Genomic DNA, 16,400 nt, shown 5'->3' with positions numbered 1-16,400 from the left:
GCAGGGAGGAGAGAAGAAGCAGTATGTAGGTCTAATTGACTGCTGCTGAAACAGCTGATAACTTTCTGTCATTCTGTGATGCAATAGTTAATCCCCCATATTTAGAGTCAGAGTACAGTACTGCTGGCCAAGGATGGCAAAGTGGCAGTGTAGCATTTCAAAAGACTTAATTCCTCAGAGAGAACCACTGCTGAAATGCATCTACTCTGTATGCTCATACCAGATAGCAAAGCCTTCCTTCCTTCAGGTAGGGCCAATTTTGTTTACTTTGTGAATAATCTAAATTAGTGGTGCCCAGTTTTATACATCTGTCTTTCAGTCAGGCTTTGGGAAAGTTGCTGTTTGTTCAGTTAATACCTGACTGATTTGTCCACTTGAGTAGTTGAGCATAATTTCTCTTTTTAGACCTCTTAAACAATCTTGAATATCAGTTTTTTTACTGTACCATAAATCAACTTCCATGCAGTTTTGTCTGAAGTTATGCAACTGATCAATTTCTTCTTTATAACATTTTCCAGCCTCTTGATGTAGCCCTTATATTGAGTGGTGGATGCTATGGACTGTCAAGAAAATACATGCATTGGCAGGAAGAGTTAATTATAGGTGGTACAGTCAAGAACAGTTCTGGTAAACTTGTCAGGTAAAGAAATAAATGTTTAAAGAAAATTCTAAAGTTTTTCCCTGTTAGAATTTCGTTTTTAGGGTACATGTGTATTTATCCTTCATGTGTATTATGAACCCTTTTAGGAGGACATGCATGCCTCAAGAAAGCAGAATTTAAAACAATGATTAGATAATTGTTTAATTGACATCACTGCTTCCTGCTTCTAACCTCCGAATGATAATGTACATTTCTTAGAAATAGATTTTTTATTTTTTTTTTCTGACATCTTTGTTGTTTGGTGTGTATGTATAAAACATTGAACAGTGTTTGAAACACCAAACAGCTCTGAGCATTTTTTGAAATACTGTCAGACAAAAAAGGGGGAAAAATACAGGTAAAGTACTCACTTGGCTTTTCTCAAAATTCAAAGTAACTTTTTGTTTAGAATCAATATGGAGAAAAGTATATTATTTATGTTATTACATCTTGAATGTATTTTTGTCCGATAAAACACTTTTTTAGACTTTCTTTAAAGAAGTCAGGACTTCACTGAGGGAGAAGCCTGTGAGAGAGAACTATTCTGAAAAATATAGGACATAGTAAGCTAAATGAAGCACAGTTATCACATATTTAATAGAGGTGTTTTTTACTGGAAGTCTTAATATTGATTATGAACTTTTTTTTTTTTTTTTACATTTCCACCAAATACTGAAGAATTATTTATTGCAGTAAATCTTTCAACAATTAAGCCAAAGGATATGTTTTAGTGAAAATAAAGTAGTTGTTAAGCTTCTGAAATTGTTGGATGCATTTGAATACTGTGGAAAGTCACACTGGATAATTGTTGTCCTTGTGTAGTCCTCCCAGTCTGCCAGGCAACAGGAATTAAATATGGCATTTCTCTTGAATGGTTAATGAATGCCAAGGTTTTCAAATGACAAATTTTCAATGGCATTTAAAAGATCTTATAGAAATAACTATTTTTATGTCATCTTCACAGTAATAGTCATCTGTTAATCATGATCCTTATAATTGATTAGTAGTGTTTTATTCTTTGCACCCAAAGTGATCCTATCAAAAATAATGGCTAAATAAACTTCAGTGAAACTAAGTTTTAATCTCAGTACTTGAAAGAGCCATGCAGCTGCACCAGATACGTAGTTAGCATAATTATACTCTATTCAATTTTAATGTGAGTATGTGCTTTATAAAATCAAGAGCTCCTACAAACTGCTGTTAGGCTCTCATTTGGGATTTCATGCCATGAGATTATTTTATGCCTCCTCCTTTTCTTCTTTTTCTCTGTTACAGTGCCCAGGCGCTGCAAACGATGTTTCAGTTAATGACTCCTAAGCAAATGTATGAGCACTTCAAGGGATATGAGTATGTTTCACATATCAACTGGAATGAGGATAAAGCAGCAGCAATTTTGGAAGCCTGGCAGAGGATGTATGTCGAGGTAAAACTGAAAATAACCTAGATATTATAGTATGAAATCTTGCTGAGATCCACTGTCCCTTTTTATGGCTTTTTACTGTATTCTTCCAAAGAAGATGCTTAACTAAAACTAAGTTACTGCCTCCCAGTTTTGAAGTTACTTTAGTCTCTTTTTTAATCGAGAAACTGCTTGATTATTCACGTATGTGAAGCCATGAAGGCTTTACTGTTTGATGTCTTGAACATTTCTGCTTTGCTGAGAATGAGAAGGGTCTGAAGAGCTACTTGGGATTTAAAAGCAGTTGGTTTGCATGATTCTTCCAAAGGTTTCTGGAAAATATTAGCTCTCCCAGCAACAGTCTGGGTGGGGTGGCCACATGACAGTGCCTGGCCTTTGTGTCCCAAACTGTGCCCTCTTCTGTGCTGCTTATGACCTCTGTGAAATGGCCCTGCAGAGGGGGAAAGAGGGGTGTTCTGAAGAGCATGCTGGCCTTGGATTGAAGGCAAAACTTAATCAACAGCAAAGTTATGGAAAGAGGAAACGTTACACTGAAATTGAAAAAATGTATAAATACAGTAGACTTTTCTAAAGCATGGAGATTCTTACTTGATAAACAGTAGCTTTCATGAAGTAGTTATGGAAACATACTTCATCTAGAATCAGTGAAATCTCTTGTGTAAGGTGTATGCTGTAATATGAACGTAAAGGCAAAAACAGCTTCAGGTGTTTGCTGTAAAAATGTTTTGTTTTTTAATTTACATACAGCTACTTTTTTATTTTTCTTTTCATAGGTTGTTCATCAAAGTGTTGCACAAAACTCTACTCAAAAGGTGCTTTCCTTTACTACAACTACCCTGGATGACATCCTAAAGTCATTTTCTGATGTCAGCGTTATCAGAGTAGCTAGCGGCTACTTACTAATGGTAATAAAACAAAATATATTTATTTAATTGTTTATAGTAGTAGAACGTGGCTTGCATATCTGCTTCATTCTTACCAGTCAATAATCCAGAGCAGTTTTTTCATACTTAAAAAGCTTGCCATTTGTAAAGTTTTGTCATTTCAGGTGTGAAATATCTAATGTGTCTGTTCTGCTTAAAATGCTTGTAAATATGGGTATGTAGAAGAGAAGGGTATCACTTTTAAAAACTGACCTGTTCTAATACTTCATTCTTTTTTTTTTCTCTTTCCCTTCCCACCTCACCCTGACCCTTCCTTTCAGCTTGCCTACGCCTGTTTAACAATGCTGAGGTGGGATTGTGCCAAGTCTCAAGGTGCCGTGGGGCTGGCAGGAGTCTTGTTGGTTGCACTGTCAGTGGCTGCAGGCTTGGGTCTCTGCTCACTGATTGGAATTTCCTTTAATGCTGCCACAACTCAGGTATTTAGGAGTCAAAAGTCTGATTACTAGTACTTTATTAGTGAACAAACACATATGAATCTTCAGGGAAAATAAACTGCCAAATTATTTGTATTGCTGAACTTCACATGTGCTTCTCTCCTATGTAGTTATCATTATAACTAATGATATTATTATCATTATTCATTATTCATTATTATAATAATCATTATTATATATAATCATAAATCATTATGATATGTTAAGTCATGATGATGCCAAATGATATTAAAGAAAAAGACAGATTTTTCGTGGTTTATATAATTGTTTTTTTGTATACTTTGTTTTTCTGTGTCCCTGTATAAGTCAAGAGCGTAAAGTTACGTCAGCTAACCATGTAATAGCGAGCTGCATGATAGATCATAAAACAACAATCATTGTTTTTACTTGTTTTGTTTTTTTCCCAAGGTTCTGCCTTTTCTTGCTCTTGGAGTTGGTGTAGATGATGTTTTCCTTCTAGCCCATGCTTTCAGTGAAACAGGACAGAATAAGAGAATTCCATTCGAGGTAATGAGAAAGTGGCAAGTTAGGGTGAAATAAAAGGTTTCCTATAGGGAAAGATACTGAATTAATGAATTCGTAATGATTTTAAACAAATAACAGGTGGGTTTGTTTTTTTTTTTTGGTTTTTTGTTTGTTTGTTTTCTTTGTTTTTTCAGTATTAGTGTCTTGCATCTGTAGAATGACTGTTTCATTTGCAGGACATTGTTTTATTAACACGACTTTTAAGATGCACCATTTTTTGTTGTTGTTATTGTTTGTTTGTTTTTGCAGGACAGAACAGGCGAGTGTTTGAAGCGAACAGGAGCAAGTGTAGCCCTTACATCTATCAGCAATGTTACTGCATTCTTTATGGCTGCCTTAATCCCTATTCCTGCTTTACGAGCATTTTCACTCCAAGTAAGTTTATGTGCTACTTTGTTAGCTCTTATATGTGTTCCAGTTGTGGGAGACCAGTGATGGTACCCGTTAGTGACAGTTGTAAATCCACATTCAGTGCTTCTGGAGGCCACTGAATTAGTATCTAATCATTGTTTTCTGTAGATCTGGGTAATAGCAGCAGCTGTCTGCTCTGGATTCTGCTCCTTCTGTGGAATTTCTTGCATTCTGTTAGCTGATGGATGGTAGGCTGCACTGCCATTCCACAACTGGGTTAAGTGCAAAAACAGGATGTGTGTGTCTATATACATACATTATTTTTTTTTTTAAATTATTTTTTTAATTATTAATTTTTATTAATGAAAACTTTATTGTGTACTACCTTGCTCCCAATGAACCTCTGGAGAGAATATCAGGAATTCTATACTACAAGTACTTCTGAGAGAAAAACGTAAATTTTATGGGCTGAAGTATGTATTGCTCTCTCCTTTTTCCCTCAGTTTTCTTTTATTTGTTTCTGATAAATATGCCTTCAGGAAGATGAAATATTAAAGGTGCTGAAGAAAGTGTTGGTTTTTTTTTTTTGTTTGTTTGTTTGTTTTTTAAGAAATAGTCTCCTTGAAGAAAGCTTTGGGAGTTTCCTATCAGACACTGCTTTGACACACAAGCAATTTATATTGCTGCCTGACCTTGGTGTAGGTCAGGCAAACTGTACTTTTTCAGTAGTCATTTTTCTTGTGCTTCAGAGTGGGTTATTCAATTATTTTTCATTATCCTGGAGCATTTGGCTACCTGGAGGAAGCAAAGATTATAGTTTTCTTAATATATGTGGCAATTATTGCTGTTGCAATTAAGCTATAAAGTAATGAACTGTTGGTGATGGTAGGTACATGACCAATAAGTTTTAATTTTCCATTTTTCAACTCAATAGACAATTTGATATTGAGCAGTGGAGGAAGTAAAGGCCTATTTGGTTTGCTGTGCTGTTGGACAGTATCTGTGGCAGCTAAAACTATAGCTGAATCCTGAGTGGTTAGCTCTGCTGACTTGCTGACTTGCTGGAACTCAGATGTCTGTTTTATAGATGATGTAACAGTGAATTATAATTCTTTCCAAGACTGGCATCAGTATGTGAAGTTTATTGTTGAAGTGTAATACTTTGCAAGAAGTGTTTTGTATCTTCTAAATCTAGTCAAGATTCACCCATCCAATATGTACTTGAAACACCTAACAGGATACTGAAAATCCTTACCAGGAATTGGAGAAGTCTTTTTTTTTTTCCTGTCACAGTAGTAACTATGCTTCTGTAGAAGTTACTACAGCCTAAACACATCTCATAGGAAATACTCAACAGAGATTAGCCATTTTGTCCTAATCATACCTCTAAGCTGTTCTTTAGGAACCAACAAAACTATTTGTTTCTTCTTTAATCAGATTTTGCTCAGCCACTCGTCTCATTCTTTGTATTAGAACATGAATGGTTGCCTTTGGATAGTAAGTAGAGACAACAGCTATAAATATTACTGTGATCTCAGTACAAATTAAATGTACCTATCCTGAGTTCACAGAATCACAGAATGATCCAGGTTGGAAGGGACCTCAAGGATCATGAAGCTCCAACCCCCCTGCCCGGCAGGGCCACCAATCTTCCATGTTTACTAGATTAGGTTGCCCAAGGCCCCATCCAACCTGGCCTTGAACACCTCCACCGACGGGTCATCCACAACATCCCTGGGCAGTCTGTTCCAGTACCTCACCACTCTCCTAGTAAAGAACTTACCCCTAACATCCAACCTAAATCTTCCCTCTTGCAACTTAAAACCATTTCCCCTTGCCCTACTATTATCAACCCTTTCAAAGACTTTACTCTTTGAAGTTATTTTCTTCTTACCTGCTATCACCATATAAACAGAATCAGAAAACAGAAAAGCTGTCTACAGAATAAAATGACAAACAAGAAGATCCCAATTAGATTTCAGTATAGCCATGTATGAACATGTCAACATCATTCAGAATGAAAACACTGTGATCAAAGTCTGTTTTAAGGCAGTGATTAATATAGAATTCATATATTGGATTGCTTGGATGTTCAAAAACTAGCATTTCAATTGCTGAGTCTTTTCTCACATCTGTAGTCTGTCTTTGGTTTTTAAACAGCAGACCCTTGCATGTGGGTAGCTCCAGAAGTAATGCCTCTTATTTATTTCCGTGGAAACTGCAACAGATACAAAGAGCACAATAACACTTTTTGATAGAGCAAATTCTTGGATACAAAGCACTGTTTTACGTGGTCGCTGCCATTAGCTATGCATTTTTGCCATAATAGTCTTCATGGACATTTAGAGCATGGCTTGTCTTTCACATCGTTGTTGTCACTGCTGAAACATCAGCCATAGCCTCTCTGTTCTGGTGTCTGCTATTTGCTCTCAAAAATTGTTCAGCAAGTGTTGATGAATGTCAGTGGTTGCCAATTTTTTTCCACATGTAGGAATTCATTTCCATAGCTTTGCTTCCTATGCACTTCTTTGTCAGACACTGTTTTATAAGACAGCCTCTCTGCAACCATGGGTCACACAGCAACAAAAAATCATGGAGTATTAGTGGGAAGGTTCAACCCACTGCCATACTACCACCACTGGCCACTCATGTTGTGGCCGAACATAATAAACTAAGTGGCATTGCTTACAGGGCAGATGTCATGTATATGAGTGATGTGAAATTATGCAAAAAAGTGCAGCTGAAGACCTGTACTGAAGATTTGTTGGAACTAGAGAACATGGATAAATCAGAAACCACTATCCCTTGTTGTTGGAAAAGAAAATCTATTTCTTGCTTTGTCTAGCTTCACCAGGTAAAATCAAAGTAATATCATGCATTACTTACAGCATTCAGAATCAGTTGGCCTTTGCAGGTTTTCATTGATGGTCTGCATTTATTTACGTATGCTCTTCTTTTTCCCTAGCTTCCTAACAAGACATAGAAGGTAATGAAATATTGCAGTGTACTTTGCACAGTGACTACCTTCTTCTCATCTACGTAGTGAATTTTTAACAGATGGGCTTAGAAATAGAATTGCTCTTGACCTTATTTTACACTTAATTCACTTTTCTTAAGACTCTACAAGATAATTGCCAAAGTTTCCTTAACTTTTGAAGTCCAGTATCTGTAAAATAACCAAGCTGCTGAGGGAGAATAAATGATTTCCTGCTTGTGCAAGTCCATCGTTTAGATGGAAGCTCACATTTTGCATTTCAGTGCTTTCTTCTTTTTCAGTTTCTGTTCTGTTTGCCAGCTAAAGCAGTTTCTTGATAGTCCTTTTATTTACTTTGTGGAGTTTAAACTATGCAAGCTTGCTGTTGTTTTTGGAGTTTACTGGATTTAGCTTTTACTGAGTTAAAAGCAAACAAACAAAAATCTTTTTGAAAGTACAATTTTAAAAATTAGTTCTATTATGTGGCTAGACACTGTGTTTGCTTTATGACTATTTGCATTTTTTTTTAATTTGTTCATTAGCTCTGTATTGAAACAGTTTTACGCTTGAAGAAGCTGGTGGTTTCTCAAATAGTTCAGCCCCAAGAACCACCTATAAGAAAATGCTCAGAACTTTGAGGGAGTAGGTTCTGAATTTTCAGATTTTTAAAAATTGGGCCTGGGTGGGATAGAGGGAGGTTATCAGAGAACCCTGCTGAGAGTGTTTGAAGTTCAGAGTAGGAATGTCTTAAATATTGTTCTTTATTTTGAGTATAAGTGAAGGTGATATTGCAGAGTATAACTATCATTAGGCTGAATTCTTACCTCAGTCAAAATGTTCAGACACGTTTAAGGAATAAATTCTGCAGCAAAAAGGAAAATGCACAGCTTCATAAAAATTCACCTAACTTTCCTTGCTTGTAGTAGAAAATTCCTCCCCAGCAGTTGAGGAATGGTGTAGATTTAGTAATGAGTAGAGGTGGAACTTTGCCCAACAAGTCTTAACAGTAACTTTTTCTCTCATAGTAAGAATAATAAGTTGTTTTTTTTCCTAAATGTAAAAGTGCATTACCAGGTGGTGGTGGTGGGTTTTGTGGACAGAAAGAATGTAAGTTTTTAAACTCATTCAATTATCTTACTCTGCTGAAGTGGTTTGTCCCTCTCCTTTTACCCACATCTTTTAGTTTTCCCTGCTCCTGTCAAGAGAATTTAACAAGCAAAATTAAAGCCTAAGGGGAAGAGGAAGGGGGAGATGTGAGTCTGTGTGCTGTCAGGGGGGAGCTGCAGATAGGCAGTGGTGGAGTGGAAGTTTCCCTGACAGAACTCCTCGTTCGTTCATCACCTCTAGCCATACAGCACACATATTCTCCTTGGGTGGGCTGCCAGGAATGGCAAATAGCAGCACATACCTTAAGCAGGGCCCCAGCCTACCAGCTTGGCTCCCTTCTCCCTTGCTGCCTTCAACACAGACTGCCATTCTTCTGTTTCAGTTAACAGTTGCAGCAGCAATAGTATTTTTAGCCTGTAAGAAAAAGATGTAAAATTGGAACAAGTTTCTCAGAAAATTACCAACGTTTTTTTCTGATTAGTGCAGTATTTATTTTACTTCCTTTTGATCTCATTTCCTTTAATTTCTCTGTCTAATAGTAATCTTAACTTTAATGACTTCTCAGGAAGAGTGTCTAAGGAACTTCATTTGATTACTTGTTTCTGAAGGGATAGGGGCAGATGCACTTTTCCCAAAATATTAAATATTCAATATAAAAATATTCAGCTTGAGTGCTGCTAGCAGATTTCCCCCACTCTGCAAGCTGTGCTACCACAGACTTGTTGATGCTTTTCTGGTGAATATGGTCACAGATAGGGAATATGGCCACGATCGCAATATCTGTACATTTCCATCAGATTTCTAAACTAGTACTGCAAGGAGGAGGTGGTGGTTGATGTATCGTATCAGAGGCTTAGTCACCTTCACTAGTTATTCCATCCTTCTCTGCTGATCTGACCTTGATTTGCTCTCTTGTGTCGTATGTTTCCATATGCTACTGGAGCAGGGATATGAAGCAGGAACTGGGAGACATGCTGAATCTTTTCAAGTCACAGGGAGACTTGACGAGGCAACAGGCAGAACTGATAGAAGAGCAGTGTTTTGCCTGGGTAATTTTGAAAACTGAGTGCTTTTGCAACATTGAAATGCTGGTGAGGTAGGTGAGGGAGAGAAAGCCTGCAACATGTTGGAAATGTATTAAGCTCTAGGGATCTGTTTAAATACGACTCAGAAGGGATGTTATTGTTTAAAAAGATTTAACCTGTGGAGCTAATACTTAAATAATGATAGGATGCATTGGAGAATCTATTTGATTGTAAGAGGAATGCCATGCTGATAAGCAGATTTACTATTTGTAGTTGTGTTAGTTTTGATTCTTCATTAAGAATCACATGTGAATATAGCTAACTATATTTTATCTCTTCCACACACTTAAGTATTCATTCTCAGGGGTAGCAGTGTTTGAGTTTCAAGGATTTTCTTGTCTAAAGAGGGAACCGAAAAGGTATGAACTCTTTGCAGAATTTCACAGATTAGAAGAGAGATTTGTTGGTTTTTCAGCCATTCAGGGATAAGTAAGAATTATTGTCAAACATCAGGTGAGATTATTTTCAGTAAAACTTCACATTTTAACATTTTCAGTAAAACTTATGTCATTTTTGACAAAAGAACTTCTTTAGATACAGCTGATTATTCATGTCAAATGGATGATATGATCTTCAGTGGTTTAGTAGCAGTAAAGAAGGTGGTTGTAATAACCAGGTCCAGCAAATGCCTTGCTTGCAACAGCAGCATTAATTAATTAATTAATTAATTTTTAAACAAATTATTAAAACAAATTATTTAAACAATTATTCTGGAGAAGATCAAGAGGGGAAATCACTTTATCTTGAAGTATTAGCTATGGCCTTACCTACTTTTCTGTGTGGCTTTGTATAAATCATGAAACGGTTTTCTCTCAAACATGGTTAAATGATAACTAGGTGGTTTTAACTGCTAGATAGACACTGTTGCAGTAGTTAAGTCTACAAGTAATTACCAGGACCCAAATCTTTACTGAGTCTGAAGACGGCAAAAGGGAAACACCAGTAAGCTCTACTTCTGTGTTCAATGTATTTATGATTGAATTAACAAGACAGTATTTGCATAACTTACTATGTTCTTAGAAACACAGAAATAATATCTTTTAATCAAACTTAACAGCTTCAGAATTCTAAAAATCACTTAGTAAATTAGTACTTTGATTCTGAAAGAGAAAAATTGAGTTCCATGATTAGTCAGGAATTTTTAATATATGAACAACTTTTGAGCTACTGCTTTTGAAGACTTATTTTTAAAGATCAAAGCAGCTACTTCACTATATTGGAAGAATGGCAGCATGTTTATATCAAGTTCACCACTTGATTTATTTATTTTTTTTTTTCTTTTAATGTTAACTTGTATAATTTCATTATTATGAAACTAGACTGTTGTTGCTTATTTAATTAAAATAGAAGGTTTAAAATAGAAGGATCTCAGTTGATCTACTTGTTGATGACTCAACCACAGGTTTTTGTTTTTTTTTTTTAGCATATCTGTACTACTTGTTAATTTCTAGTCTTACCTGTGCTCAGATTTCCCTTCTTGACAGCTATAGACTTCAGTAATTCCACATTACAAGTAAATGCTATTAATAATAATGATAAATGCTGTGCTACATATGTTTATAGAGATTACCTGAGAATCTCTGTATGGGAAAGGGTTTGAAGGTGGGTGTTTGGGGATTTTTTAAAAATTAATTTAATTAATTTTTAATTAATGTTTAATTAAACACTTTACAAATTAAGTATTCTTCCAATTTAAGATGCATTATTGTTCCAGTTGAAGACTTTTTTTTGATAGACTGTATCATTAATCAAGTTCTGATAAAGACAAATGCACAGACTTACTATGTGTTGTTGGATTAATTTTGCTGCTTCTTAAAAAATACTGTGGGATTATCCCCAGATATTACTCTCTGACTGGATTTCTGAGTTCTTTCATGTGCATAGTATTATCAATTTCATTAGAATTTGATTAAATTCTATACATAATAGAATAATAATAATAATAATACTTCATTATTGACTTTTAAATGTTCTTCAATGTTTAAATAACTACACAACCCTTAAATGTGAGAACTTCATTCCTTATTCCAGGCTTGCTTATGCTTCCACCTTTTTTATAGTGGAGGATCTGAATGGAGCAGGTTCTCATGCAAATGGGTGATTTATTAACTCATGTTTTTTCCACTTTAAAAAGTGGAAAAATTGCCATGCACAGGCACATTAAAACATATGAAGTTTAGTATTAAAAGAGACTAATTAACTACAATAGGACTAGCATAATGAAACTGAAAAGTAAAAATATACTTCCTAGTTCCCTTGAGAGGAAGCTTGGAAGTATCTAACAGGTAGGTATGATAAATGAGTGGGTAAATGAGAACTGAAAAGAGGTTTAATGCTTTGTAAAAATGAAGGCCTGCGTGAAGCTAAGCATCAATACTGCTTCTTTTATGACTGATCTCTAGGCAGCAGTTGTGGTGGTATTCAACTTTGCAATGGTTCTGCTAATTTTTCCTGCTATACTGAGCATGGATCTTTATCGTCGAGAAGACAGGAGACTGGATATATTCTGCTGTTTTACAAGGTGAGAGTGTGCGACTGATTGATTGATGAGGTGTGTCCTTTTGTGGTCATAAGTGCTACTGTTCCTTGTCAAGAGTGGGTGTTCATTGCAGCAGGGTCAGTATTTTGTTGTCTTAACCATATTGCTAGTGACCAAATTGTGTTTGCTACTGAGATCTGTCTCTCTCTGTATTTGACCTTTCAGTTTTGATACCAAACAGAGAAAGAACTTTCCAAAATTAGTTTTAGTGAGTGGTTAGAACAAGGAGTTGATCACATGACAGGACTTTTGCTTTCTGTTTCCGATTAAGTTGTATTTTCATTGGGTGACTTACTTGTAATTTCTTTGGGTGACTTACTGCGCTTTGGTTTTGAGGCCTAATTCTCAGAATTAGGAGACAGTTGGACTGCCCATGTATTCTACCAGTTGTTGCACTGAACATTTATCAGAATTTGAGCCTACATATATATGAGGAAATTCAGTTAATAACAACTGGTTTTGTTTAGGTAAGCAACATTCTGAATTCCTCTTTTTTAGATAGGCTTTATTCATTTGATGAAAAATATACCGTTTTCTGTCATGGTTTGTCATTTCTTATTTACAGCAAGAGATATATCTCTGTTGTTTAAAAACAACAACAATAACAAAATAAACACAAAAAAACCCCAAAATCAACCAACCAAAAAAAAAAAACCAAAAACCACCACCACAAACTAGGTACATATTAAATCCTCGCTTAGACTAAAATAAAATTCAGAAAATACTTCTGAAATGTTATGTCTTAATTTAGCCCATCTTACTTGGAAAATTCCTATGCACGTTTGCATATGTTTACTTCATTCTTGAAACATTCTGTGTGTGTGTGGCATGTGGTTTCAAGCTGCCTCCCAAAAGTGTGAAATCTTATTCAGAAGGCTTAAATATTATTTAATGGTTATTTCAGTTGTTCTAAACAGAAGAACTTGGTATTTTATGTGTTTACATTTTATTTAAATAGCCTAATTCTCAGCATGGGTACACAAATGCAAACTCAGACGCACACTGCATTCAGACTGTGTGTGACTACCTGGATATTCACTTGATTTGTATGTACAATTAATTAATGTAATTTATGAGTGTATCTCAGTGTCTTCAGATAATGGTGGTTTCTGCTTTGTTGAAAATAAGAAATCTGCATATTTACAATTAGAATCATGTCTAAGAAGCATCCACATTTAGAGCTGGAGAGGAAGATTCATGCTGAAGTGTAATAATTAACATAAACTGTCGGAAAGTAGTCGAAATGGTTTGGGCAGAAGCAGAATATTCTGCCTAGTCTGATTAAAATAAAAACATAAGCAATGTTTTTCTTTTCTCTTACAGTCCATGTGTCACTAGAGTGATTCAGATTGAGCCTCAAGCATATGCAGAAAATGACAATATTTGTTACAGTCCTCCACCCCCGTACAGCAGTCACAGTTTTGCACATGAAACTCAGATCACAATGCAGTCTACAGTGCAGTTGCGCACTGAATATGATCCTCATACACAAGTGTACTACACCACTGCAGAGCCGCGATCAGAAATATCAGTACAGCCTGTGACAGTGACTCAAGATAGTCTTAGCTGCCAGAGCCCAGAAAGCACAAGCTCGACAAGGGATTTGCTTTCCCAGTTCTCAGACTCCAGTGTGCATTGCCTCGAGCCACCCTGTACGAAGTGGACACTTTCAACTTTTGCAGAAAAACATTATGCTCCGTTCCTCCTAAAACCAAAAGCTAAGGTAATCAGAGAACAGTTCACCTGCTTGTTGAAAAAGGCTTCTGCATTTTCTGCAAGGAACATTGTCCTGACAATAATAATAAACATAAGAAATAAATATAATTATTTTGCAGTGGAAGTTTGTAATAATTTTGCAGGTATGTTCATACTTAAGAAATTCTGTCTTGCTAGCAGAGTAGTCACATAGCTTCAAAGGTAGGTTAAAAGAGGGGATTGTTCACTTACTAAAACATAATTTTGAGAACTATGTAACTAATGCTACTCTTTATTACCATAAACATTTTTTACCCATGCTTTAGAGACCTTTCAGTAAAATGCCTTGCGTTATGTGTTTACATGCATGAAAAAACATAAGAAAAATAAAATTAGGAGTGTGCAATGATGGATATTAATTTTGAACCTAGTTCTGTTGTGGCCTTTATGAATTGTTAGTTTCTAAAGAAAACTAAAACCAAATGCATTTCTGTTTTTGTTGTTGCAGGTTGTGGTTATTTTTCTTTTCCTGGGCTTACTTGGGCTCAGCCTCTATGGAACTACCCGGGTGAGGGATGGACTAGATCTCACAGACATTGTACCACGTGAGACACGGGAATATGACTTTATTGCTGCGCAGTTCAAGTACTTCTCATTCTATAATATGTACATTGTGACACAGAAAGCCGACTATCCAAATGTCCAGCACTTACTTTATGAACTTCACAGAAGTTTCAGCAATGTGACATATGTTTTGTTGGAAGAGGATAGGCAGCTTCCCAAAATGTGGTTACACTACTTTCGAGACTGGCTACAAGGTAGGATAAAAATTGCACAAACTTATCTTTATTCTGCAGTAGCAAGCACTTAATCACTGATAATTCTGTTTTCCGATATGGCCACACAGACTGCTTACAGTAGGGGGATGCCTAGGTTCTCATCTGAATTTGGATGTTGCTTTCCTTTTTCTTCAACAGTTCTTTTCTTTGTGGCTAACTTTACTACTCAAGACAATTTTGAAGCTTTTAAAGATTATAAGTGTGAGAGGCAATCTCATGCCATTAATTTCTAAACAACTAGTGAGGAATTCTGATTAAAATTAGTGGCCAAATCAGCCCAGTGTCTTGGGAAAATAAGTGTTTGCTGAGTGTTTTGAGAATGGTAAATGAAAAGTCCTACTTCAGCAATGTATTTTGGCACAGGCTTAACTTTCAGCACAAGTGATCCTGTTGGCTTCAGTTGGGACTGCTGGCATGAATAAAATTCAGTGTGGTTTAGGCATTTTATTGGATCACGAGTACACCACACATTCTACATTTCTAGTCAAGTGTCTTCACTCTTTTTGTGGTGCTGCTTTTTCTGAGCTGAACTATAAAGGGATGGGGGAGAGATGAGAAAGGCAGAGCCTTTCAAGTAATCTGATGATGGTTATACTGAAGTCAGCGTATTAAAGATATTAAAGATACTATGTATGATTACATGTGTCGAGACAGTTTTTTTTGTTGTTTAAAATAAATGGTACATCTCAGCAAATTTAACTGTTCTCTGCTGTGAGCAAGTGTATTCTTGCTCAAAATACGCTTATCTTACCTCTGCCACTTTAGCTGAAAGAATCTTCAGCAAGCTTTTTGCCAATAGAAAAGTAAATTATGCTGGCTTAGTGAGACTGTGTATTTTAACCGTAACTATTTACAAATGACTGATGCAGCCAACAATTCTCAGAAAACATTTACATAACTACCAGCATTTGGGATATCTTCTTCCTTCTGAAAGTGTTTTAGGCAGTATTGGGAAAGCAGAGACATCTAAAGGACATAAATAGTAAAATTATCAAGTCTGTTGCATATATAATGCGCTGGTAGAATCAAGCAGAACATAGTCTTAGCTACCAGATTTATTGTTTTATTTCAATTTTTATAATGTACTGGATCCATTCATTACAGTCTCCTTACTGTATGTTTTACTTAGTTTTTCTTCTTTCATAAGTAAGGAAAGGCAGTGTCAATGGAAAGAAAATTCAGTGCAGCTTACGTGTTTTGCCATACTGAAACCTTAATGTACTCTGTAGCTTCCTAAGCAAACATCTTTCTGAGTGCTTTTCCAATCTCTTGCAATGCTATTGTTTATTTTATTTCTTTTGTTTTGGACAACCACAAAATAATCATAATGGGGAAAACAGGTCCCAGCCGTGGAACATGTGAGTAGAAATCTGAGGAAATTGTGTTCAGGATCTTCACATATTAGTGCTGAACATGAGCACAGTTTGACAATGGTAAAATTAGGAAAAGATGTCCTTGGATCTGCTACTTTGCTGGCTCCTCACAATGAAATGCTGAAGGCTATCCCCCTTGCTGTTGCTCTGAGATTGCTTGATTTCTTGTTACTCAGAGTCCATCTCTTACCTTTCATTTTGGATGCCTCTTTTTAATTCCCTTGTCATGCTAAGGACTTGTCTGTTCTTCACCACTTAGTGCCTACGTATCTCCTCTATGCTGCTTGTACATGTTCATATATGACCTTTCCACATCTTTACTAGTCTTGAGGGTATTAATGTTCTCTTCTTGCCTTTCTAGTCCACTTTAGTCTGCATGTATTCCTTCCTTCCTTCCCCTCTGCTGTTCTTCCTGTAGAGGAGGTGTGGGTATTTTGGTACCCTGGATGCAAGGAGTTAAAACTCTACACAGGC

At 36.0% G+C, this 16,400-nt stretch overlaps 1 protein-coding gene across 2 annotated transcripts in view; it reads left to right on the top strand.

Moving 5' to 3' along the window:
- The window catches only part of PTCH1 (patched 1), a 66,443-nt gene that overhangs the window by 25,656 nt on the left and 24,387 nt on the right, over nucleotides 1-16,400 (top strand). For both annotated transcript variants that reach the window (XM_015849306.2, XM_015849307.2), the window contains exons 7-15: nucleotides 519-640; nucleotides 1,916-2,063; nucleotides 2,834-2,965; nucleotides 3,265-3,420; nucleotides 3,847-3,945; nucleotides 4,213-4,338; nucleotides 11,883-12,001; nucleotides 13,343-13,742; nucleotides 14,223-14,532. In XM_015849306.2, the coding sequence (XP_015704792.1) occupies nucleotides 519-640; nucleotides 1,916-2,063; nucleotides 2,834-2,965; nucleotides 3,265-3,420; nucleotides 3,847-3,945; nucleotides 4,213-4,338; nucleotides 11,883-12,001; nucleotides 13,343-13,742; nucleotides 14,223-14,532 (1,612 nt within the window). The remainder of the gene's footprint in view (nucleotides 1-518; nucleotides 641-1,915; nucleotides 2,064-2,833; nucleotides 2,966-3,264; nucleotides 3,421-3,846; nucleotides 3,946-4,212; nucleotides 4,339-11,882; nucleotides 12,002-13,342; nucleotides 13,743-14,222; nucleotides 14,533-16,400) is intronic.

The sequence above is a fragment of the Coturnix japonica genome, chromosome Z, assembly GCF_001577835.2.
Source record: "Coturnix japonica isolate 7356 chromosome Z, Coturnix japonica 2.1, whole genome shotgun sequence".
Lineage (NCBI taxonomy): Eukaryota > Metazoa > Chordata > Aves > Galliformes > Phasianidae > Coturnix > Coturnix japonica.
Note: the sequence above shows the minus strand (reverse complement) of the source record. Positions and strands in the feature narration are given on the sequence as shown.